Source organism: Heterodontus francisci, chromosome 50 (genome assembly GCF_036365525.1).
Source record: "Heterodontus francisci isolate sHetFra1 chromosome 50, sHetFra1.hap1, whole genome shotgun sequence".
Lineage (NCBI taxonomy): Eukaryota > Metazoa > Chordata > Chondrichthyes > Heterodontiformes > Heterodontidae > Heterodontus > Heterodontus francisci.
The window spans coordinates 6,206,611-6,233,304 of NC_090420.1; the positions used below are offsets into that span (position 1 = coordinate 6,206,611).

At 46.0% G+C, this 26,694-nt stretch overlaps 1 protein-coding gene and 2 non-coding genes across 3 annotated transcripts in view; 2 read left to right on the forward strand and 1 right to left on the reverse strand.

The window, feature by feature from the left end:
* LOC137358453 (histone H2B-like) overlaps nt 1-23,447 on the reverse strand; it is a 184,482-nt gene extending 161,035 nt beyond the window's left edge. The window contains exons 1-2 of the mRNA XM_068024416.1: nt 23,332-23,447; nt 14,866-14,929 (exon numbers count right to left, since the gene is read on the reverse strand). Coding sequence (XP_067880517.1) covers nt 14,866-14,929; nt 23,332-23,447 — 180 coding nt within the window. The remainder of the gene's footprint in view (nt 1-14,865; nt 14,930-23,331) is intronic.
* trnas-gcu (transfer RNA serine (anticodon GCU)) lies at nt 6,766-6,847 on the forward strand. Its single transcript has one exon. It is a non-coding gene; the product is annotated as a tRNA-Ser (tRNA).
* Nucleotides 16,069-16,140, forward strand: trnaw-cca (transfer RNA tryptophan (anticodon CCA)). The gene has a single exon. It is a non-coding gene; the product is annotated as a tRNA-Trp (tRNA).
* Nucleotides 23,448-26,694: the final 3,247 nt, after the last annotated feature.

Below are 26,694 nucleotides of genomic sequence, written 5' to 3' on the forward strand. Positions count from 1 at the left end.
CTTGAGAAGGTGGTGGTGAGCTGCCTTTTTGGAGCTGCTGCAGTCCATGTGTTGTACGTAAACCCACAGTGCTGTTAGGAAGGGAGTTCCAAGATTTTGATCCAGTGACAGTGAAGGAATGTTGAAATAGTTCCCAGTCAGGACAGTGTGTAACTTGGAGGGGAGCTTGCAGATGGTGGTGTTCCCATTCATCCAATATCCTTCTAGGTGGTCGAGGTTGGGGGTTTGGATGGTGCTGTCGAAGGAGGCTTGGTGAGTTGCTGCAGTGCATCTTGTAGATGGTGCACACTGCTGCCACTGTTCACTGGTGGTGCAGGAAGTGAATATTTAAAGTAGTGGATGGAGTGCTGATCAAGTGATCTGCTTTGTCCTGGATGGTGTTGACTTTCTTTGGTGTTGTTGGAGCTCCACTCATCCAGGCAAGTGGGGAGTAATACATCACACTCCTGACTTGTGCCTTGTAGATGGTGGACAGGAGGTGAGTTACTTGCAGCAGAATTCCCAGCCACTGACCTGCTCTTGTAGCTACGGTATTTATATGACTGATCCAATTCAGTTTCTGCTCATTGGTAACCCCCCGGATGTTGATTGTGAAGGATTCAGCAATGGTAATGTCATTGACTGTCAAGGGGAGATGGTGAGATTCACTCTTGTTGGAAATTGTCATTGCCTGGCATTTTTGTGGCGTGCATGTTACTTGCCACTTATCAGTCCAAGCCCAATCTTGCCCAGGTCTCTCTACATGTGGACACGGACTGCTTCAGTATCTGAGGAGTTACTAATGCAACTGAACATTTTGCAATTATCAGTGAACATTTCCACTTCTGACCTTATGATGGAAGGAAGTTTATTGATGAAGCAACTGAAGACGGTTGGGGCCGAGGACACTACCCTGAGGAACTCCTGAGCGATGTCTGGTACTGAGATGATTGGCCGCCAACAACCAGCACCATATTCCTTTGCGCAAGGTATGACTCCAGCCAGTGGAGATTTTTCTCCTTGATTGCCATTGACTTCAATTTTGCAAGGGCTCCTTGATGCCCTTGGCAAGAGCAGTCACTGTCACCTCACCTCACCTCCTGAATTCAGCTCTTCTGTCCATATTTGGGCCAAGGCCATAATGAGGTCAGGAACTAAGTGGCCCTGGCGGAACCCAAAATGAGCATTGGTGAGTAGGTTATGGCTGTGTAAGTGCTGCTTGATAGCACTGTCAACGACACCTTCCATCACTTTAGTGATGATCAAGAGGAGGCTGACGGGGCAGTAATTGACCGGGTTGGATTTGTCCTGCTTTTTGTGTACAGGACATACCTGGGCAATTTTCCACATTGCCGGGTAGATGCCAGTGGTGTAGCTTGGCAGGCGGCGTGGCTAGCCCTGGAGCACAAGTCTTCAGCACTGCAGCCAGGATGTTTTCAGTATCCAGAGCCTTCAGCCATTTCTTGATATCATGTGGAGTGAAGTGGATTTAGCTGAAGGTTGGCACCTGTGATGCTGGGGATCTCAGGAGGAGGCCGAGATGGATCATCTACTTGGCACTTCTGGCTGAAGATGGTTGCAAATTATTCAACCTTGTATTTTGCACTGATATACTGGTCTCCCCTATCATTAAGGATGGGGATATTTGTGGAGCCTCGTCCTCCTGTTAATTGTTTAATTATCCACCACCATTCAGTACTGGATGTGGCAGGACTGCAGAGCTTTGATCTGATCTGTTGGTTGTGAGATCACTCAGCTCTGTCTATTGCATGCTGCTTCCGCTATATGACATGCAAGTAATCCTGTGTTGTAGCTTCACTCATTTTTAGGTCTGCTTGGTGCTGCTCCTGACATGCCCTCCTGCACACTTCATTGAAGCACTATTGCTCCCTTGGCTTGATGGTAATGGCAGAGTCAGGGATATGTCAGGCCATGAGGTAACATACTGTGTTTAAATACAATTCTGCTGCTGCTGATGGCCCACAGTGCCTCATGGATGTCCAGTTTTGAGCTGCCAGTTCTGTTCATTTCTTCCCTCAGATATAATTGACTACTCCGCCCCCGCCCCCTCCCAGTGTGGTTGACAGGACTCTCAACCTCTGCCTTCCCCCTTCCCCTCCCTCCCAGAACTGCGACAGGGTTCCCCTTGTCCTCACTTTCCACCCCACCTGCCTCCACATCCAAATGATCATCCTCCACCATTTCCGCCACCTCCAGCGTGATGCCACCACCAAACGCATCCTCCCCTCCCTTGTCAACATTCTGAAGGGATTGTTCCCTCCGCGACACCCTGGTCCACTCCTCCATTACCCCCGATACCTCGTCCCCTTTCCAAGGCACCTTCCCATGCAATCGCAGGAGATATAATGCCTGCCCTTTTCCCTCCTCTCTGCTCATTATCCAAAGCCCCAAACACTCCTTTTAGGTGAAGCAGCGATTTACTTGTACTTCTTTCAATTATGTATACTGGATTCACTGCTCACAATGTGGTCTCCTCTAAACTGGGGAGACCAAACGCAGATTAGATGGAACACCTCCGCTCAGGCCGAAATCATGACCCTGAGCTTCTGGTTGCTTGCCATTTCAACACTCCCCCCTGCTCTCATGTCAACATTTCTGTCTTTGGCCTGCTCCAGTGTTCCAGTGAAAATCAACCCAAGCTCGAGGAGCAGCACCCGACCTTTTGATTCGGCACTCTACAGCCTTGTGGATTGAACATTGTGTTCAATAACATCAGAGCATGACTGGTGTCAGGCAACCACAAGCATTAACACACTCTTTGCCTTTATCCCAGGACAGCTTTGTTATTTAATCTCTCCTGCCCTCTGCCCGATCAAACACCTTCCCTTTTGTTCTCTCCCACATGCCCCTCCCCTTCACTTGTTTAAAACCTAATTCTTTTCTAACCTGTGTCAGTTCTGATGAAAGGTCACAGACCAGAAACGTTAACTCTGTTTCTCTCACCACAGATGCTGCCAGAGCTATTGAGTATTTGCAGCACTTTTTGTTTTTATTTCAGATTTCCAGCATCTGCAGTATTTTGCTTTTATTGTGTCAGAAGGTCTTTCCTTGATTCAGGACTCTTACCTCTCTCCAGAATCTCTCTGCTAAAGATTGAACTTTATCTCATTTCACTCACAGCTCAGGGTCAGTGTGGCACAGTGGGACTTCTGGCTGTCTCCCACTTCACACTCCATCAGTACTGAGAAAACAATGGGGAATATTACTCACATGTTGTGTTCTGTAACTTTTTACAAACACTTTAATGTATATATTGTCTTCCAAAGCAGTGACAGAATGGTGGCTTTAGTGTGTTGTTCAAATAGCTTTGTTGAGTTCGTGCTGTACTAACAGTTAAACAGTTCTTGGTTCAATCCCAGGTTTTGGCACTTTCAACCTCTCCTGTGTCTTTTTCTTTGGCTCCAATTGTCAAGCTGCATGATTTACTCTGAAATTAGCACCAGAGAACCAAGGCACCAGCGGGCATGAGGAGCTGAAATTAGCACAGATCAAATCCACTTAATATTTCTGACTGAAGATGGTTGCAAATGCTTCAGCTTCATCTTTTGCACTGACGTGCTCAGCACCACCATCATTGAGGATGTGAATGTTTTTGGAGCCTCCTCATCTTGTTAGTTATTTAATTATCCACCACCATTCACGACTGGATGTGGCAGGACTGTGGAGCTGTGATCTGATCCTGAGGGAGATATCCGTGCGTGGAATGGCGGGATGTATGGAGAGTGATCCTGAAGAGGGTGTCCGAGCCTGGAGTGGAAGCTTTCCGTGGAGGTACAGGAGTAGGTCATTCAGCCCCAGTGTTTTATCAAGGTTTAGCATAACTTATTTGCTTTTACTCTATGCCTCTATTCATAAAGCCAAGTGTCCTGTTTGCTCTCAGCAACCTTTTCAAACCTTGATCAAAAAAGATTGGTGTACATTGTCTCATTCTTCCTCCCAAACTGTATCACTTCACAATTTTCTGTGTAAAATTTTATCTGCTGTGTGAAAGCCCATTTTACCAGTGTGTTGAAGTTCCTCTGAAGTGTGTTACTGTCACTGGCATAGGACGATATTCACGAGCATTCTTTGATGCTATCTCCGTGGAAAGAGCAATCTTACACACTAGCTCAAATTGGGATTTTGTGTGTTTAGTATCTTTTCTCATCCACCAATATAAGCACAAATCTGTCTCATAATGTACAGTCTAAGAATGTGCCAATGTTGCAATGTGGTGATAAATTCTTCAGTGTCACAATGTACTCACCAACTGTTTCACTACTTTTCTGATTTCTGGATCCATGTTTGTAGCTTTCCGCGATCTCTAGTGGATTAGGGTTGAGCCTCACTTCAACGAAGAAACGGAAAATTATGATTTAAAGATTACACTGTCAATCATTCACATCTCTGTCTTCTCCTGAACTTCGAGTTCAAATTTGTTTGTGAAGTTGAGTCACACGTTAAGCCTTTGTCTTTGTGAAGGAAGTGATTTGGGAATGGCTGTTTGAAACTGTCCCTTCTTGCACAGAAATTCAGTGCAAATACTCGATCACTCACAATTTCCTTGAGAGAAATTTGTTCACAATCGCATTCGACACGGAAACTGCCTCAGCATTAATCTCACTGAAGCAGAATGTGACCGTGTTGTATGTTTCAGAATGTTGTTGCCGTTATTTGTCGCTTTTAACCGAGACTGGGACACAGGGCAAGGTTGATCCGAGGTTGGAATATGTTATCATTCAGGAGAAAGAAAAATCAAAAGGAACAAAATAAGAAAACCCAGTCTCCAGATTTGAGAATCTGTAGATCCGCTTTGGGAAAGTGAATAAGAGCAGAATGAAGGGTGAACTGTCCAGAAGAGATGAAGACACAGCTCAGTCAACACGTTCCCCTGGTTTATGATGCTGGAACATTCCTCACACAGAAATGATTCAACCCAATGACAAACATTCTTCCAGCTGATAATTTATGCTATTGATTTAAGGGCTGTCTCATGTGGTTACCGAGTGACGACGAGAAGATATTAAACTTTGTTCTATTCAATCTAGCTGTGATGAAGTTTGAATTTTTCTCCCTTTTATAAACAGTATTTGAAGGGTCTCGGTAACAATGTTCAGTGTTGATGAGAGTGGGGTCTGGGTGAGAAGCTGCTGAGTGTGACAGGGTCAGGACTGGATGCAGGAAGTTCTCTGACAGTCTCCCTCTATCTCTCTAATGGGTTTGAGTTGATTTACGACTGGTAGCTTTTATTTTACTTTTCTTATTTAGAGATACAGCACTGAAACAGGCCCTTCGGCCCATCGAGTCTGTGCCAACCAGCAACCACCCATTTATACTAATCCTACATGAATCCCATATTCTCTACCACATCCCCACCATTCTCCAACCACGTACCTACACTAGGGACAATTTACAATGGCCAATTTACCTACCAACCTGCAAGTCTTTTGGAGGTGGGAGGAAACCAGAGTACCCGGCGGAATCCCACACAGACACAGGGAGAACTTGCAAACTCCACACAGGCAGTACCCAGAACTGAATCCTGGTCGCTGGAGCTGTGAGGCTGCGGTGCTAACCATTGCGCCACTGTGCTGCTGTTGGTGTTTTGATAAATGAAGGAAGCTCCCTCCACCCATTTTTTTTGGACAGACAGTGTGGTATGAGGATGCAAAGGGTTAATGCTGAAGATAGTGGGATCAACCCCTCCCACTGTCAGAGTGATGATGGAACAGTCACATGAGATGAAGTTTGGGAGAAGAGAAAGCAGCACCAAAGATGCTAGCTTAGCAGGCTTGATGAGTGTGTTTAGAGTATTGTGTAAATTAGAAAAGAGTTCTTAGTTCTTTCAGCAGGAACTGTGTCCAGAAAATATCGAGAAACTCACAATTTTATTATTCAGGAGTCGGAGCACAGATATTAATTCCAAGTGACAGTTCTGGGACCAATTAACTAAAAAAGTAGAGAATAATATTGCTCACTGATTGAAATCCCCGAGTGAGGAGACAGTTAAACAGGTGATATGTTGGGGCATCCTTCGATCCAAGGTTTCAGCAACATTTAATCTCCCTTTTTGGTGAAATTCTCTGTTATTTGCAACTTTTTTTATCAGCTTTGATGGGCGAGTGATAAAAACTGAAAAAATTGAACAGTTCCCTCCTTTCTTTTCTTCCTTCTTCTCTTCTTTCCATCAGTTTCTCTTTTCTGTCCCAGATCAATATAATGATGAGAATCCCACTTTAATCTGCTGTTTCTGGTGTTTTATCCATTCCAATCAAAATTTCAACATTCCAATCAAATCTATTTGTTATTCCACAGTGTCTCTCCATGTGTTTTATTCTGTTATATTCTCTCACAGTCTGTTTGATGATCAATGTTACATCTCACTCTCTGTTCTGGTGAAGATCAGAAGCAGTGATATCTGTTGACACCACCCGACAAGTCGGCCTGAGGCTGTGCCTCGCTGATCATGTGGAGTTTAAGCAATTCTTCCAGTCAGTTAGTTCAGTTGTAGTTTCATGAGAAATTCGGTCATCATGACTTCGTCAGTGACCTGATGGCTCAGGTGTCTGAGTGATGTTAATCATGATGTGTTGAAATGATTGTATGTTCCAGTCTTTCCGCGGTGGGTTTTCACACTGAGTAGAAACGTGTTTGACATGGTCTGGAAATGTTTCACACCGCTCCATTCCCAACTTCATTTACTGACAGAAGATATAATTCCATCATTACACAGCTGGCTGCACAGCCAGAAACTGTGCTGAAGGTGACAGCTATTCCTACGCAATTGACAAGGTGGCTGAGAGGTTAAAGCGATGTATTGCTGATCCATTGTGCTCTGCACACGTGGGTTCGGATCCCATCCTTGTCGCAAGTTTATGAACTGTTTAGTGTATTGTTTATGTTGGGGGAGTTCATGTGTGAAGTCAGCCTCGAAACCTGTTCTTGTCCATGTCCAGACAGTGATTCCAGAATTGGTTACACTTTATTAAAATTGAGACAGACAATTGGAATTCTTCACCCAAACTGCACTGGAATGAAGATCAAATAGGGATCACGAAAATGAGCAGGATTTTTCCTCCCCTCCTTCCTTCCATCTTTACTTTCTCTCGATTTGCACCAAGTGAAAGACAAATGGGAAAAGCAAATGGCGAGGGGGCAGATGCAGAAAATTATCCTTTGGCAAGAAATTTATTTTCAAATCTTCTTGATAGATTAAGTGAGTGAGCAATGCTTTGGCAGATGGAGTTTAAAATGAGGGGTCATTTAGTACCTACGATAGATCAGAGTGTTTTTTTGTAAGAGGTGAGATGTTAGAAACGGCGGAGGAGCAGAGATGCGAATACTGAATTAATAAAAGCTCGTGGACTGGGAGAAAATAATGTGAAAAGTGAACAGAATATGAAGATTGGAACTCATGTTGCAGTGATATAAAGCTCTGTGCTCCTGAAGTAAATGTCCAAGCCCAGATTGTGGGGAATCTGTGGAGAGTGATTTGGTTTTTATTCATTCTTGGGTGTGAGTATCGCTGATAAGGCTAGCATTTATTACCCATTCCTATTGCCGTTGAGAAGGTGGTGGAGAGCTGCCTTCTTGAACTGATGCAGTCCATGTGGTGCAGGAACACCCACAGTGCTATTGGGGAGGGAGTTCCAGGATTGTGACCCAATAATAGTGAAGAAATGGCGATATCGTTCCAAGTCAGGATGGTGAGTGTCTTGGAGGGGAACCTGCAGGTAGTGAGTTCCCATGCATCTGCTGCCCTTGCCCTTCGAGGTGGTAGTGGTCACGAGTTTGGAAGGTGCTGTTGAAGGATACTTGGCGAGTTGCTGCAGTGCATATGGAGATGGTACACATTGCAGCCACTGTGTACTGGTTGTGGAGGGATTGAATGTTTAAGGTGGCGGGTGAGGTGCCGATCAAGTGCGCTGCTTTGTCCTGGATGGTGTTGAGCTTCTTGAGTGTTGTTGAGTGGGATGTATTCCATCCCTCCTGACTTGTGCCTTGTAGATGGTGGACAGGATTTGGGGTGGCAGGAGGTGAGATACTTGCTGCAGAATTCGTAATCTCTGACCTGCGCTTATAGCCACAGCATAGCTGTGACTGGTCTAGTTACGTTTCTGGTCAAGATATTGATGGTGGGGGATTTAACTATGATAATGCTTCTGAATATCAAAAGGCAGATTTTTTTTCTCTCTCATTGGAGATGTTCACTGCTTGGCACTTGTGTGGCCAGAAGGTTGCTTGTTAGTGATCAGCTCAAGCCTGAGTGTTGTTCAGGTCTTGCTGCTTGCAGGCACAGACTGCTTGAGTATCTGAAGAGTTGTGAGTCATCATCTAACATTCCCACTTCTGACTTATGTTGAAGAGAAAGTCGTCAATGAAACAGCTAGGATGTTTGGGTCTACGACACAACCCTGAGAAACTCCTGAGGCAGTGTCCTGGGCTGAGATGATTGGCCTCCACTAACCACAACATTTTGTTTTGTGCGAGGTATGACTTCAACAAGTGGAGAGTTTTCCCCCTGATTCCCATTGACTTCAATTTTGCTAGGGATCCTTGATGCCACACTCACTCAAGGGCAATCACTCTCACCTCTCCTCTGGAATTCCACTCTTTCGTCTCTGTTTGGACCAAGCTGCAATGAGATCATAACAACATAAGATCAGAAGAACTAGTAGCAGGAGTAGGCCATTTGGCCCCTCGAGCTTGCTCCGCCATTCAATAGGATCATGGCTGACCTGATCATGACCTCAACCCCACTTTCTTGCCTGCCCTCATAACCCTTGGCTCTCTTGTAGATAAACATCTTGAAGACATTCAATGACCCAGCCTCCACTGCTCTCTGCGGTAAAGAATTCCAAAGATTAATGACCCTCTGAGAGAAGAAATTCCTTCTTAAATGAAAAACCCCGAAATCTGAAACTGTGTCTCCTAGTTCTAGATTCCACCATGAGAGGAAACATCCTCTCAGCATCTACCCTGTCAAGCCCCCTCAGAATCGTATATGTCTCAATACGTTCACCTTTCATTTTTCTCAACTCCAATGAGTATCGGTCCAACCTGCTCAACTTTCCTCATAAGACAACACCTTCATCACAGGAATCAATCCAATGAACCTTCTCTCAACTGCCTCCAATGCAAGTATATCCCTCCTTAAATAAGGAGACCAAAACTGGACACAGTACTCTAGGTGTGGTTTCACCAGCACCATGTACATTTGCAGCAAGACTTCTCTACTTTTATACTCCATTCCCCTTGCAATAAAGGGTAACATTCCATTTGCCTTCCTAATTATTTGCTGTACCTGCATGGTAACTTTTTGTGATTCATGTACGAGGACACCCAGATCCTTCTACACCGCAGCATTCTGTAATCTCTCACAATTTAAATAATATTTTCCTTTTCTATTCTTCCTACCAAAGTGGATAACCTCACATTTTCCCACATTCTACTCTATCTGCCAAATTATTTCCTGGAGCTGAGAGACCCTGGCAGAATCTAAATTGAGCATCGATGATCAGATTATTGCTTAGTGCGTGGTGCTTGATAGCACTGTTGGTGACATCTTCCATCACTTTGCTGATGATTGATAGTAGACTGATGGGGTGGCAATTGGTCAGATTGGATTTGCCCTGCATTTTTTTTCTGGAGAGGGCACACTTGGGCAATTTTCCACATTGTCAAGTAGATTCCCGTGTTGTAGCTCTGCTGGAACAGCTTGGCTGAGAGCGCAGCTAGTTCTGGAGCACAAGTCTTCAGTACAAGAGCCGGAATGTTGTTCGGGCCCATAGTCTTTGCTGTATCAAGTGCCTTCAGCTGTTTCTTGCCATTATGTGGAGTGAAGCGAATTGGCTGAAAACTGGAAGCTGTGATGCTGGGGACCTCAAGAGGCCGAGATGAATCATCCACTGAGCAATTTCTGACTGAAGATGGTTTCAAATGCTTCAGCTTCACCTTTTGCACTGACGTGCTCGGCTCCACCAACATTGAGGATAGGGATGTTTTTGGAGCCTCCTCATCTGGTTCGTTATTTAATTGTCCACCACCATTCATGACTGGATACCCAGTTTTTCAGGGCAGTGCCCTCGGCCCAACCATCCTCAGCTGTTTCATTGATGGCTTTCTCTTCAACATAAGTGAGAAGTGGGAATGTTCGCTGATGATTCACAACTCCTCAGATACTGAAGCCGTCTGTGCCTGCAAGCAGCAAGACCTGAACAACATTCAGGCTTGAGCTGATAAGTGACAAGCAACATTCTTTGATCTGATCCTGAGGGAGTTATCCGTGCGTGGAGCGGCGGGATGTATGGAGAGTGACGCTGAAGAGGATGTCTGAGCCTGGAGGGCAGAATCTGTGGAGAGTGGTCCTCAAAGGATGTCCATGTCTGGAGATTTGGATCTCTGAAGAGGGTCTCCGAGCCCATAGTGCTGGGATCTGTGGAGAGTGATCCTGAAGTGGGTGTCCGAGCCTGGAGCGGCAGGATCTGTGGAGAGTGATCCTGATGAGTGTGTGTAAACCTGGAATGGAAGCTTTCTGTGGAGGTACAGGTGGAGGCCATTCATTCCCAGTATTTTATAAAGGTTTAGCATAACTTATATGCTTTTACTCTATGCCTCTATTAATAAAGCCAAGTGTCCTGTTTGCTCTTCGCTACCTTTTCAATCCTTCTAACATTGGTGTACACTGTCTCTCTGCTCCTGCACCCAGTTTAGAATTGTAACTTTTCATTTATATGGCATTCTTCCTTCCAAATTGTATCACTTCACACTTCTCTGTGTAAAATTTCATCTGTTCTGTGAAAGCCCATTTTACCATTTTTTTTAAGTTCCCCTGAAGTGTGTTACGATCACTGGCATCGGACAAAATTCCTGAGCATTCTTTGATGCTATCTCCATAGACAGAGCAATCTTTTACGCGAGCTCAAATGTAGGATTTTGTGTGTTTAGTATCTTATTTCACCCACCAACATAAGCACAAATATGTCACGTAAATCTTGTTCACTGCAGTCCCTGCTGCTGTTTTCTGCCTATATTTACAGGCTTTTATCTCAACCTCGTCACCATGTTCTCTAATATATTCAGGGGGCATCAGCAGAGAAAATGTTCACCAAGCATGGCAAGTGCAAGGAAATGTTTATTTATGTCATTATGTCATGAACATAATATACAAATTTTTACATGTGTGAATCATCAAGATGTGTCTTCATAAATGGAACCCCGTCACAATAAACACTGTCACCTTTCAATGTTTAGCAGACAGGTTTGACGGCCTGATGTGTGTGATTCCCATATTAATGTGTTTGTACAAAGTTCGGGGAAAGATGGAGATATGAATAATTTACAGGGAAATCTTTTAAACATATTACCACATCTCTCACTCACAAAGATCTGCAAACACATGGATTCCAAAAGAACCTGAGTACAAAATCACCGAAAATAAACACAGCCAGAGAGACTTGCAATAACCTGTAGCTTAGGGAATGTACATGATGTTATGGAAGGGATTTTGTTTCTTTTAAAATATTTTTTGAAGAAGTCATAATCAAACTGAATAAATGTAGGACCAGTTCTTTTTCAAGAGGGCACCAAAAGAACCAATTTGGCAACGATGTTTACTGGTTATCACATAATTCAAGTTAAATATAGTGCAGAAACCCTGGTAACAGGGAGAAATGTGGTTAGTGAAGTCAGTCATGCCCCTTGATTGGACAAGCTTGGCAGCAGCAGCACAAACCTAAGAAGGCAGAAAACTCACAACCTTTGGTTGTCGCAGTCAGTGTGTTTTACCTGCTGGAGTGAGCAGCTGATAAAGTTAGCCTGAAGAATCGTCAAGGAAGGAGAGAAGACCACAATCCAGTTTGTTTTCCAGAAAATCTTTAAAAGACCCTGAGAAGTCTACTGAGTTAATTCATCTTGTCGCATGTCTTTGAAGAAGGCCTGCCAAAATTAATTCTCAATGCCTTCTGAAAAGAACTGATCTAAAATACCCGAGTGACCTGTCTACGTATACTCGGAAGTTAGACTGTATTCCAGTTTTGGAGCAACATATCTCATCTGATGATTTCTTCAAAAATGAGCAAATAAACAGCCCAAGAGGTTTTTTTGTCTGTAACAGAGTGCTGAATTTAAAAAAAAATCCCTTTTATTTTTTCAGCTCTCCGGTGTGTGTGTGTGTGCGTGTGGCTCGAAGATAAAAAAAAGGACTTTAAAAGTTGGTAAAGGTGAAAAAGGAACTTTTAAAATTTCCACCTGTGTGTTTATGCATTACTTCATGACTAGTTAAAACTTGTTTGACAATAAATGGATAATTTTGTTCTTCATTAAAGAAACCTGGTCAGTGTCTTCTATTCTGGGAAAAATAGAGTACATGATTGACTGTATCAGTATGTGGGAAAAGTTCACATATATGTTGTGACCTGTGGAGAAGTGGGATGAGAATAAAGAGTGCCCTCCTCTGCCCTTAGTTGTCACAGCACTTGTGATCTGGCTCAGTAGCTTAATTGGTTCGAGTGTTTGTCTAATCATCAGAAAATCTTGGATTCATATCCTTGCTTCAAAAGTTTAGCTATCAATCATTTACATCCATTTTCTTGTGAACTTTAACTTTTCTTATGAATTTCATTCACAAAAGAAAACAGCTCAGTGCTTGCCTTTGTGAAGGATGTGAGTTTGGAATGGCTGTTCCTGCTCGTACAGATGTCCAGTGCTAATATTTCAACGGCAACTCAATCCCCTACAATTTCTTTGAGAGCAATGTGTTTGCAGTTGCATTTAACCTGGAAAACAGCTCAACATTAATCTCACTGAAGGAAAGTGTGACCGTGTTGTATGTTTCAGAGTGTTTGTGCCGTTTTGTGTCTCTTTTAACCAAGACTATAACACGACGCAAAGGGGAGGGTTGATCCGAGGTTTAGAATATATTATCATTCAGGAGCAAGAAAAATCAAAAGGAACAAAATAAGAAAACCCAGTCTCCAGATTTGAGAATCTGTAGATCCGCTTTGGGAAAGTGAATCAGAGCAGAATGAAGGGTGAACTGTCCGACTGCCCAGAAGAGATGAAGACACAACTCAGTCGGCACGTTCCCCTGGTTTATGATGCTGGAACATTCCTCACACAGAAATTATTCAATCAATATTCATCTGCCAAGTTGGTCTGAGGCTGTGCCTCTCTGATCACGTGGAGTTAAAGCAATTCTTCCAGTCATTTAGTTCAGTTGTCATTTCATGAGAAATTCGAAGTCATCATGACTTCGTCAGTGACCTAATGGTTCAGGTGTCTGAGTTATGTTAATCATGATGTGATCAAATGATTGTATGTTCCAGTCTTTCAGTGGTGGGTTTTCACACTGAGTAGAAACGTGTTGGACATGGTCTGGAAATGTTTCACACCACTCCATTCCCAACAGGCCATGACCTGATGTGATGGAAATGTCATTTACTTACAGAAGCTACATTTCCATCATTGCACATCTGGATGCACAGTCAGGATCTGAGCTGAAGGTGACCGTCCTGCCCAAATTTTCATAGAGGCAAAAAAGACATGTGATGGGTTGCTGGCACAAAGCTGGGTGATGAAGTGTTTGAGAGGTTAAGGTGATGGATTATTAATTCCTTCTGTTTTACAAGTATGAATTTGAATTCCATCTGCATCAACAGTTTATAAAATGCTCAATACATTGTTTCTTTGTAATTCACCAGCTTTTGCAGAAAGTAGGACTAAAGCTGTTGCAGTACCTGTTAGAAAGATAGTCTAAGTTATTCTGAAGCCATCTTCCAATGTCATCTACATGTAAGCGAGATTTTAAAGGATAAGATTTAGTTTTTAAAAGTCATTTAATCTTACTCGAGTCTTCGCAAAGAAGCCAGGTAAATCTCGATAAAAAGTCATATATATTTAGAGATCTTTTAAAAGCACTTCAATCGTGTTAATAAAAAGTCAGATGTAAATTTAAGAACTCTGATAAGGCCTTGCTAAAAAGTTACATACAATTAAGAAACAAAATACAACATTTATAATGTCTGAACTCCCTCTGAAAGTTGATCCCAGTTGCTGCCGGTGTCTTCCTCGAATAGTGGAGCTGTTGTGTCAACAGAAAAGTCCTTCCCCAGCAGGCCCTGAGCCTGTTGGTACCGGCTTTAATCCAACCCAGGTAAAAATCAGGGTATGTTGTGGGCAATGAGCCCAAATTGCTGAACTACAGGTCCCTGTCACTTTAAAGAGTGGGCTGGTGCGATTATGATCAGAGGCTCCTTCTAAGCACATTTCTCACCACCACAACTTCCAGATGCTGGTGTTAGTGTGTGCATGTACTGGCAGTTGCAGTGCTGTTCAGACCCTCAATAGCAGTGAAAGTCTCAGAGTTCACCACTATTGGGCTGCAAAATCCAGGCCAATATCTCACAGCCCTGTAAGATTTGCTCTCCCTCTGTACAAAATCAAACTCCACACATTGTCTTTCACTCACTCCTGTTTCCAGCCCTGACGGTGCAGAAATCCCCTCTCAAAGGTACACAATCCAGTTGATTTCTGATCAAATACCTCCTTCCTCATTCAACAGAGGAAACAGAGACATGAACAGGAGTCAGGTGCAAGAAAGTTTCACCAACAGAGCAAAGAAAGGCACCAACAAAAGTCACACCTACTTTCCAAATCATTTCACTGTAATATTCTTTCACTTGTTTTGTAAGATGACTGCAATAAATCTGAAAATGAGCACCATGAGGTTTGTGTTCACTCATCACTTGTTCTTCTGTGTTTGTCTGTCAGGTTTGTAATTCAATTTGTATTGGATATTGAATAGAATCTCTTTTCAAGATGATTGCAAATTGTACTGTGTTTAAAGCAACCAACTTGGAAAATGGCAGAAAATGAATGTTTCAATACCTGTGTGACCAGATTCTTCCAATGCTTTTCAACAGCTAGATTGATGATGCTTGTAATCTGTACCCTGTGGAAAATGGGAGAGGAGAATAAAAACATGGTGCATGAACAGGACAGACTGTGTAAAATGGGAGCAAAGAAATACTGCCACCTCATTGAAAGTTAATGAGATTTATTCGAAGTCAGACACCTGTCCACAATGAACAAGTGAATACATTAATTGTCCACTTTCAATCTAAATGGGACTGAGGTTCCAACAGAGAAGTTTTCTGGAAAATACCTGCTGCAGTTTTAAAATTGATGAACTGGAACATCTTATACTAACTTTCAAATAACTGTAGTGATTGTATAGTTCTCATAGTGGAGAGAAGGAGTTGTTTATAAATATAAGCAGAAAGACACATTTGTGGATTGGTGAATGAGCTTTATCTTTCTGAAATGTATTTGTCCATTGGTTGCAGGTCACTGGAAATTCTTTTTTACATTTCAATTGTAGCAGCAGCAGTTAGCAGCAAAATGTCTGATTAATCAGAGTAGTGGATCTGGGAAATACTTAAACAGCCGAGACCCTGTAAAACAGAACTCCAAGTAATATTTTAAATAAGGCACTGAACTGACAGAGCGGTAAAGGCCTGCTCGGGTCAGGAAAAAAAACCCGACCCGAACCCGACAGAACCACATTGGACCCGAGCCCGACCCGGCCCGAGTATCTCCATTTATCCCCATGCCCAAACTACCCGACCACTGGAATGTTCACTTTATCTACCTCCCGATTCCGAATCTACAGGAAGTTGCAGCATGAGCGCAATGACGTCATAGAGATGCTCACTTGCTCACTGAGCAGACTCAGAGTTTCCCTCCTTGATGACCCGGACTCCCAGCTTTGGTTGGCTTTTCAACTTTTGACACTTATTAAACTCAACTTCCCAGCAGAGTTAAATGTAATACTTACTGTGTGTGTCCGACACGGACTCAGCCCGACCTGGACCCAGCCCGACCAGAACCTGGCCCGACCTGACCCGAGCCCGAAAGCCAGACCCGGAAGAGCGACCCGACATGACCCGAACCCGACACGGGTCCCGTCGGGTTCAGGTCGGGTGGCAGGCCTTTCCAGAGTGGAGGTCAGATGAGGATTGAATTAATTTCAATCACTGAATCTAAATAAGAAGTAAATCTGTCAGGAATGGAACACTTTGCTTTATCTGTGAGCTTGTGGCGCAACGGTAGCGCGTCTGACTCCAGATCAGAAGGTTGCGTGTTCAAATCATGTCAGGCTCACTTATATTTTACAGCAGCTCAAGTTCCTGGATTTTCTCTCAGAAGAGAGTTCGATCTATTGGAATGTTCGTGCATGGTAGAATTTCAAGATCAACTTTAATAGATTAAAGTCCTGATTTCTGGTTCCGTTCCATTTCCATGCTCAGCTCTTATTTCACACTGTTTTATATCAGAACAATGTTTCAGGGATGTGATGTGTCCATTGTTTGTACAATCGCTCTGTCACCCAGTGTGAGAAATAAAACACAAACCGCCCAGCGTGCGGCTCAAACCCAGACCTGGCTCTGTCTATAGGCCACTTAGTTCTGTTGGTTAGGACGCAGTGTTGATAACAACAAGGCTGTGGATTTGATCCCCATGTGCGCTGTCACATGGTCAGTCATTAATTTGACACATTTTTGTTACACTTAAAATCCAACTTTTAGATGCAAACAAGTTTACATAAAATGTCAAAGGGAATTTATTTTGAATAACATCCATTGCATCTTTGTCACTGGTCTGGAGTAACACAGAATTCTTTCCAATTATCTTCCATTTGCTGATAAACATTGAACTCGTGGCCTGTTCTCGTTAATGGTCACGAGCAACAAAAACAGACAGAGCAAGTCTGACCGCCCAGAGATGTGGAAAAGGCTTCAGTCTGGGACATATGCAGCAAATCAAATGTTCACCCGGCCCCGAAAGATTCAATAACTGGGGAAAAGGACACAAGGAGATAGAGAATAAGCTAAAGCTGACAATGTAAATATTTCCCATCCTTGATATCTCTCTATTCCAATCCAACCTTCAGAGTTGGGTAAATAATTTCAGTGTAAATTGTGCAGCTCAAGAGTCAAAACCAAAGGGCGATGCAGAATAAAGGAAAACTGCCAAAACCCCAGATTGAACCTGGGATCTTCGGTCTAACACACTCCCAACTGAGCTATTTCAGTCTCACAGGCTTAGGATGATAAGTGGCAAGTAACATTCGCACCACACAAGTGCCAGGCAATGACCATCTCCAACAAGAGAGAATCTAACTACCTCCCCTTGACATTCAATAGCATTACAATCACTGAATCCCCCACCATCAACATCATGGAGGTTACCATGGGTAGCCATACAAATAACGTGACTAGAAGAGCAGGTCAGAGGCTTGGAATCCTGAGGTAAGTAATTACAGTGCAGCTGTTGGCTCCACCCCAGGGGCTGAATTTGTTCTGTAAATCATGAACCAGCTTCCTCTCAAATCCCAGGTTTATCAATTAATCCTCTTACAAAAGCCCCAAAGTGTGATATATTCCTCTCACTCATCCATGACTCCTGACTCCCCAAAGCCTGTCCACCATCTGCAATTCACAAGTCAAGAGTGTGATGGAATACTCTCCACTTACCTGGATGGGTGCAATTCCAACTCAAGAATCTCAACACCGTCCAGGACAAAGCAGCCCACTTGACTGGGACCCCATCTACAAACATTCACTCCCTCCACCATCGGCACACAGTGGCAGCAGTGTGTACCGTCTACAAGATGCACTGCAGCAATGCACCAAGACTCCTTAGACAGCACCTTCCAAACCCAGCGACCTATACCACCGAGAAGTGCAAGGGCAGCAAATGCAGGGGATACCACCACCTGCAAGTTCCCCTCCAAGCCACACACCATCCTGACTTGGAACTATATCGCCGTTCCTTCACTGTCGCTGGGTCAAAATCCTGGAACTCCCTTCCTCACAGCACTGTGGGTGTACCTACCCCACATGGACAGCAGCGGTTCAAGAAGGCAGTTCACCACCACCTTCTCATGGGCAACTAGGGATGGGCAATAAATGCTGGCCTAGCCAGCGATGCCCACATCGCATGAATGAATGAATAAAAATGTGAAGTATCCCTTGTGTCATTGTTTTGGTAGAAAATATAACCCTGGTGGAATTGCCACTCCCAATCACACCTCACTTCATAGAACATAGAAAATGGAGAAAATTTATGGCACAGAATGAGACCATTTAGCAATCGTGTGTGTGCCAGCTGAAAAAGAGTGATCCAGCCCAATCCCACTTTCCAGGTCTTGGGAATGGGATCTGAACAGATGTCAGAGCTCACATTATGTGAATGTTCTGTTGAAGTGTTGGTGAGCTGATATGCCAGGGGAGATTCACACTGTTAGACACAGTGTGAAATACATTCAAGTATTTATAAAACATTGTAACATGTGAGTAATATTCCCCATTGCTTTCTCAGCACTGATGGATTGTGAAGTGGGAGACAGCCAGAAGTCCCATGGGTCCACACTGACCATGAGCTGAGAATGAAATGAGAAAAAGTTCAATCTTCAGCAGTGAGTTGCTGCAGAGAGGTAAGAGCCCTGAATCAAGGAGAGACTTTCTCATACTGCTTTTGAATCTCATTTCAAACACTCCTTGAACTCTCTGCCGAGGAATTCAGAGCTGGATAACGCCTGTAAAATCAGTCTAAAAAGGAAATAGAAAACACCCACCGTGGGCTCAAACTCAAAAACTTGAGATTCAGAGTTTCATGCTTTCATCGACTGAGCTCACTGGGCCTGAGACAGTGTCCCCATCCTGTCTGTTATTGGACGGTGCAGCTGTTGGCTCCACCCCAGGGGCTGAATTTGTTCTGTAAACCATGAACCAGCTTCCTCTCAAATCCCAGGTTCATCAGTAAATCCTCTTGCAAAAGCCCCAAAGTGTGATATATTCCTCTCACTCATCCAGAATAAAAGTTACATCTTTTGCTCTTTTTACCTTCCAAACATTGACTTCTATTTTACTCAGCATTTATTTCTCTCTCCTTTTTATGTTGTGCATTTCCGAACAAACATTTCATTTCAATTATTTATGAGGGATGAAATGAACAGAAAAGATTTTCTGCAATGGTACCAGGGGTGTGGGACAGAGTGAGTGGTTCGGATCTGGAATATACTGCCTGAGAGTGTGCTGGAGGCAGATTCAATCGTGGCTTTCAAAAGGGAATTGGATAAACACCTGAATAGAGAAAATTTGCAGGGTTACAATGAAAGGGCAGAGGAGTGGAATGAGCTGATCTGCTCTTGCAAAGAGCTGTCATGGACATGATGGACTGAATGGTCTCCTTCTGTACTGTAACCATTGGATTCCTTGATTCTAATTCTGTCAAAGTTGTTCTGAACTTGCTCTGCTCCAAGGAGCACAACGTCAGCTTTTCCAGTCTCTGCACATAACTGAAGTTATGAGGAACCATGGGGAACCCACTGTAAACCTTCCTCCAGACAGAAATACAACTGTTCACCACCACACTGTGACCCAGCTGTTCACAATATATATCAATGATTCGGATGTGGGGACCAAATGTAGCATTTCCAAGTTTGCAGATGACACAAAACTAGGTGGGAATGTGTGTTGTGAGGAAGATGCAAAGCGGCTTCAAGGGAATATGGACAGACTTAGTGAGTGGACAAGAAAGTGGCACATGAAACATAATGTGTAAAAATGTGAGGTTATCCACTTTGGTAGGAGAAACAGATGTGCAGATTATTTGTTAAATGGTAAGAGTGTGAATGTACAAAGGGGCCTGGGTGTCCTTGTCAATAAGTGACTGAAAGCTAACATGCAGGTGCAGCAAGCAATTAGGAAGGCTAATGATATGTTAGCCTCGATCACAAGAGGATTTGAGTACAGGAGTAGTTAAGTCTTGCTTCATTTGTATATAACCTTGGTTGGTCTGCACTTTGGAATACTGTGTGAAGTTTTGTTCCACTTACCTAAGGAAGGATATCATTGCCATCGAGAGAGTGCAACGAAGGTTCACCAGACTTGTTCCCGGGATGGCGAGACTGTCAAATGAAGAGAGATTGGGGAAACTGGGCCTGTATTCTCTAGAGTTTTGAAGAATGAGAGGTGATCTCATTGAAACTTACAAAATATTTAAAGGGATAGACAGGTAGATGAAGCTAAGATGTTTCCCCCGGTTGAGGAGTCTAGAACCAGGGGACACAATTTCAACGTAAGGGGAAAGCCACTTAGGACAGCGATGAGGAGAAATTTCTTTCCTCAGTGGGTTGTGAATCTTTGGAATTCTCTACCTCAGAGGGCTGTGGAAGTTCAGTCATTGAGTATGTTTAAAGCAGAGATTGACAGATTTCTAAATACAAATGACATAGGAGATATGGAGATAGTGTGGGAAAAAGGCATTGATGTGAATGATCAGTCATCATCATATTGAATGACAGGGTGGGCTCGACGGGCTGAATGGCCTACTCCTGCTCTTGTGTTCCTATCAGTCTGCAAACTTCATATGCATGCTGTCATTGTCCCTTTTATTTCATGGGCTTCAGTTTTACTGGCAGTCTAGTATGTGACATCATCAAGAAGGTTTTCAATAATTTAAATAAGGAGAAATTGTTTCCAGTGGCAAAAGGGTCAGTAACCAGAGGATGTATTTATCAGGTGATTGAGAAAAGAAACCAGAGGTGAAATGAGGAATGATTTTTTATACAGTGATGTGTTGTGATCTGGAATGCACTGTCTGATCAGGACTTGAAAGCAGATTCAGTCGTAACTTTGAAAAGCAATTGGGATAAATACTGGAAGGAAAAATGGACAGATTACAGGAGACAGCACTGACACAATGGACCAAATGGTCTCCTTCTTTGGGTATCATTCCATGGTTTTATGAACATAATGTTGGTACAATTCGCTGAGTTGGAAGGGAAGTGAACCCAGATTCCGGGTATTCTAAACACCAGACCCAAACCAAATGAACAAGCCCGTTGTTTAATCTCTGTTTTTCACACCAGCTTCTCCTTGCTCTTTCTGTGTTTCCTGCCTGGTCTGTTCCTCTGACCTTCATTCTGACACTCTATTGAGAATGGCCAACTCACTGCACCTCTCACTCCCACCGTCACTCCACCCCTTCACCCACTTCCAAACCTCTCTGTTCAACAGTACCTCACATCTGCTCCTCTGCTCCATTAATATAACAGGAAAACATTTTCAAACAGACATTTCCAGAGAGTTCCAGTAAGACAAGGTAAAGATCAGATTCATTCACTTTAAACACAGAGAGAGCAGCTCTCCCTGTTCAGTCAAAGGAGCAGATGTGGTTTCACTCCCATTAGTCTTGGAGACATGGGCCGGAATTTTAAGGGACCGTTGGAGACGGGAATGGAGGCTGGGGAGGGGGAGGGGGGGTGTATAAAATAGGGATGGAAGACATTGGACCGGATTTTTCTGTCGGCGGCTGACATGGAGGGCAGACTTCGCACATCCACACGGCAAGAAGGCATTTAAAGTATTTATGAATCCAATAGTCAGCAATTTTATTCACTGGATCCAATTGAACTAATAGCACACGGGAACCACGGGGCTTCAGAGCCTCGCCTGGTTAAAGGAGGCAACTGGGAGGTGGGAGCTCAGTGTTGGCTTCACTGGGAAGCTATCGGGTGAGGCAGCGTCACTTGGCAGCAAGGGTGGAGGGGAAAGGGCATCGGGAAACACTGTCAGGAGTGGGGGTCAATGTGCCAGCTCTGCATAGGGAACAACACCAGGGTGCCATTGGGGCAGTGCCACTTTATTGAGGATGACAAATGAGGTAAATGTGGCTGGGTGTTGTTTACTGTGAAGGCCTTGCACTCAGGGAGGGGCAACCTGTCATGGGCCTCATTCGAGGCTCCCATTGAGGAGGAGGAGGAGGAGTAGAGAGGAAGGGAGGGAGGCGCAGGCACCAGCAGGGGCACCACAGCAGCTTGGGAGCCCACAGGAAGGCCAGCCTCGAACAGGAGGCTGGAGAAGGAGGCAGAGGAACACGTCAGCCGAGGTTCAACTACCTGCAGATGTCCGAGTGACAGTGTCTCCGCAGACTGCACCTCTCCACGGAGGTCGTCACTGATCTCTCTGCCATGATGCAGCTTTGCCCCATGCGACTTGGTGGGCACCTGATGCCAGTGTCACTGAAGGTCACCGTGCCACTGAACTTCTACACCACCAGATCATTGGGGGGATCCACTGGAGATATGTGTGGAATCTCACAGTCTGTAGTGAATCAGTGCATCAAGGAGGTCACCAATGTCCTGTTCAGGAGGGCCAGTGACTATGTGCACATTGATCCAAACAGTCAAGCTGAGAGAGCTATAGGATTCGGGGCCATTGCTGGATTCCACCAGGCGTAGGGTGTCATTGACTGCACCCATGTGACCATCAAGGCTCTTGCAGACCAGCCAGCAGCCTTCAACAGGAAGGGCTTCCACTTGCTCAGTGTGCAATTGGTCTGCGACCACTGCAAATGGATCCCATAGGTGTGTGCACAAATCCCGGGAAGCAGCCACAACGCCTGCATACCAAGGCACTACCAGGTGCCAGAACCTTTCCGCGGCCCCATCCGCTTTCAGAGATGGATCCTTGGAGACAAGGGCTACCCACTGAGGACATGACTACTGACGTCTGTGACGAACCCACGCACGGATGCAGAGGAGAGGTACAACACCTGCTGCGGGTCAACCCGAGCGACCATCAAGGAGGCCATTGGTCTCCTGAAGATGAGATTCAGGTGCCTAGATCGATCCAGTGGAGCCCTTCAGTATGTCCCGGCGAGGGTCTCGCATATCGTCGTGGTTTGCTGTGCACAGCACAATCTGGCATTACAGAGGGGCGAGGTGTTGACAAGTGAGGATATCGTGGAGTGTGATGTCTCCTCTGATGATGAGGATGTGGAGGAGGATGCTGCCCAAGCAGTGCCAGATGAAGAACCTCAGGCACAGTAGGAAAGGGGCCATGAGATACACACAAGGGAGACATGAGACCCCCTTATACATTCAAGTTTCCTTTGAGCCTTACCACCTTCTGGAACCAAAGCAAAAAAGTCTTAGCTTTAAGCAGCCCTGTTGTCGCCTCCTTCCTTTTGCACTGCAGTGTCCAGGTACACATCGCACAGTGACAAGGCCGAAGCTTTGTGAACTCAGGGCTTGGTCCCTCACTTCCAGCCCCTTGGGAGGAAGGGTTTAAATGAAGTCCCAAAGGGCATCAACAATAGGAAGGAGACATAGTGAGAGAACATCATTTCTTTCTTCCGTGTGACACCAAACACAACCCTATCCATCTGGAATGTACATTTAACATGAACCCAAGTGAATCTAGGTGCTCTTCTTAAATCTTTTCCGGGTGCTCCTACGTGGTGCTCCCCCTGCTCTGTCAGCTGAGGTGGAGACAGGCTGCTGACCTTGCTGCCCCATGGCTTGGGATGACATTGGTGGCCGTCCTCTTGCTGCCTGAGGCCTGGAGGGCTCCGGCACATATAGGGCCTCCTGCACAGGTACAGGGACCCCCCTCTGTCATCGAGGATGATGGAGGCAGGCACTGGCATCACTTGTGTCACTGGCAGAGGGGCTTTGGAGCTACTGTCCATACCAGGAGCACCCTGAGAGGGGCCCCCAGATGTAGCAGCCAGCTGCTCCTCCCCCTTATAAGACACACTTGTACCTCCCTGCTGACCTGAGAGGGATGTGGACCTGGTGAAGAGTTCAGGTGCCTCATCCCCCCTCTCGCCTTGTCACCACTGGATGGAGCTCATGGACAAAGCGATGGAGTGCAAGTCTGCGCGCATCTCCGGCAGCCACTGATTGGTCGGCTGGATCTGGCTCTCCATCAGAGTCACCAATCTCTCAAGGAAGGAAGCCAGACACACCCCCATCAGAGACAGCACAGCATGCAAGGCCTGGATGGACTCCTCCATCATCCGAACTTGGGTACACATAACCTCTGGCAACTCTGCCAGATGTTGCCTGACCTCTTGCTGCAGCTGCAGCATTTCCCGTGTTGCTGGTGACACCAGAGGCACGTCATCAGCCTGGGACTCAGCATGGGCCTGGCCTCCCACAGACTTCCAACTGCCAGTGGCCTCGGCTGTCACAGCCTCCGTCAGCTGCCCGGGCCTGTCTGTGACGTGCTCACCAGCTTGTGTGCCCAAATCTAACAGCAAGTGGATACCCACCGAGTGAGGGTTTCTGTGCTGGTGGAGGGTGCAGGGGAATGAGGTGATGGTGCACCATCTGAGGCCCCCTCCTCCTCCTCAGAGGTGTCTGGCTGTCCCACAGTCTCTCCAGCTCTTCGCTCTTGTCGTTCATCCTAGCCTGCATGTGAAAACAGGGACATTGAAGGGTTAGGGTCTGACCATCGTGACATTCCAACCACCCCTACTGTGCAGCTCCATTGATGCAGTGGTGAACAGATGAGCAGTGTGGCTCCTTTGCAGCGGATGCTCCCTTGTGCCCCAGGAGATGTTCATTCACTCTCTTTGGTAGGTGTCCCTGTCTCTCCATCAGCTATGGAGCAGCTGCTTTGCTGCCCGGCCTGTTCCATGGCCTCCACCTCCATCGGGATGAGGACATGGAGATAAGGCATCCACTGCCAGTCTTGACATGCTCTTTCCGATTGTGGGCTGTCTTCTCCTGCAGCCACTATGATCAACAAAGTTAGTCTCCCAGCGGGGACAAACCCAATATCTCTGATGGTGATAGTCCAGCAGTCCATGATGTGGACACACATATTCCTCCTGCATGTGGCCCCTCTCGAGGGACTGTGTGAGTTTATACAATGACTGACGTGCACCTCCCACCGAGATGCAGCCAAGCCTCAGGCAGCATGTCCTGCTGCCCTTCCCCAATAAACATGACTGGGTGGTCACTCCCTTTCCACCAAACAGTCCCTCTCACTCTGCCATGCGCAATGTCCAAAGAGTCCAAAGTGTTTTGAGTTTGCGCCTGAGCAGCCCGGATCCGGTCATTGACCCACTTCGTGCACTGGATCCATGACTTGGGGGTGACCCCACGGCTGCTGACTTCACCTACTATCTCAAAGCAGCTTTGCTTGGTCAGGTGGACAGGTCTCCACCTCCCATCCCTGGGGAAGAGGATCTTCCACCTATCTGTTGTCACCTGGAGGCGAACCTGCAGGAAGGCATCACCAAATCATTGGACCATGGTCACTGCAGGCTCACATTCAGCTCCTTACCTATCAGGCAGCAGAGACAGCAGAACGGGTCCTGGGGCATCAGTGACAGCAGAACGGGTCCTGGGCAGCAGAGGCAGCAGAACAGGTCCTGGGGCAGCAGATGCAGCAGAACAGGTCCTGGGGCAGCAGATGCAGCAGAACAGGTCCTGGGGCAGCAGATGCAGCAGAACTGGTCCTGGGGCGGCAGAGGCAGCAGAACAGGTCCTGGGGCAGCAGATGCAGCAGAACAGGTCCTGGGGCAGCAGATGCAGCAGAACAGGTCCTGGGGCAGCAGATGCAGCAGAACTGGTCCTGGGGCAGCAGAGGCAGCAGAACAGGTCCTGGGGCAGCAGATGCAGCAGTACAGGTCCTGGGGCAGCGGAGGCAGCTGAACAGGTCCTGGGGCAGCAGATCCAGCAGAACGGGTCCTGGAGCAGGAGATGCAGCAGAACGGGTCCTGGGGCAGCAGAACGGGTCCTGGAGCAGCAGAGGCAGCAGAACGGGTCCTGGGGCAGCAGAACGGGTCCTGGGGCATCAGAGGCAGCAGAACGGATCCTGGGGCAGCAGAGGCAGCAGAACGGGTCCTGGGGCAGCAGAACGGGTCCTGGGGCAGCAGAGGCAACAGAACGGGTTCTGGGGCAGCAGAGGCAGCAGAACGGATCCTGGGGCAGCAGAGGCAGAAGAACGGGTCCTGGGGCAGCAGAACGGATCCTGGGGCAGCAGAGGCAGCAGAACGGGTCCTGGGGCAACAGAACGGGTTCTGGGGCAGCAAAGGCAGCAGAACGGATCCTGGGGCAGCAGAGGCAGCAGAAAGGGTTCTGGGACAGCAGAGGCAGCAGAATGGGTCCTGGGGCAGCAGAACGGGACCTGGGGCAGCAGAGGGCTCTCAGGAAGACACTCCTTTAAACCAGGCAGCAGTGAATACAGGTCTGGCAGTCCTTTCAATATGGTGCCAGCACCTACCGTTGTGTCAGATGTCGGTGCCATCGGTGCCTCGTTCCCTACCTCTGGTCCTTGTTTACATGGGCCCCACGCCTCCCCTTCATTAATTGGTCAGCTGCTCCGTGATCGGGGTCGGCCGGCCACATTTCACTCGTGTGGTGACGGCACCCACTTCCGGTGCCTCTGCCGAGAGCCGCACCGTTAGTTTAAAATTCAGCCCATGGGGTCAAGAGTGGAAAATCTCCCCTCTGATTCTCTCTAGTTAAACTGAAGGAGACACCAAATTAAAACTGATGAAACCAGGGATTGTATCCTGGTTCTTCAATCTAGTGTTCTCCCAACTGAGCTATTCCATCCTCACTGTGAGCTCATCTTCATTGGAGACAAATATAACTCCAGGTGGAATTTCCCACCCGTTCATTCCTCACTTCAGGGGAATGGGACCCGACCAGATCGCGGAACTCAGATTATGTTAATGTTCTGCTCTTGATATCTTAATATTATCTTGCGTTTGAGCCACTTTTAATCAGGTTCACGGACAAATTCTTCCATCATCCCTTCTCCCACATTCTCTCTCTCTCATTCATTCTTTATTCCTCACAATCCAGAAAGGGTTAGGAATCAGAGCTCACCCCCAAACCCTCTGCACACA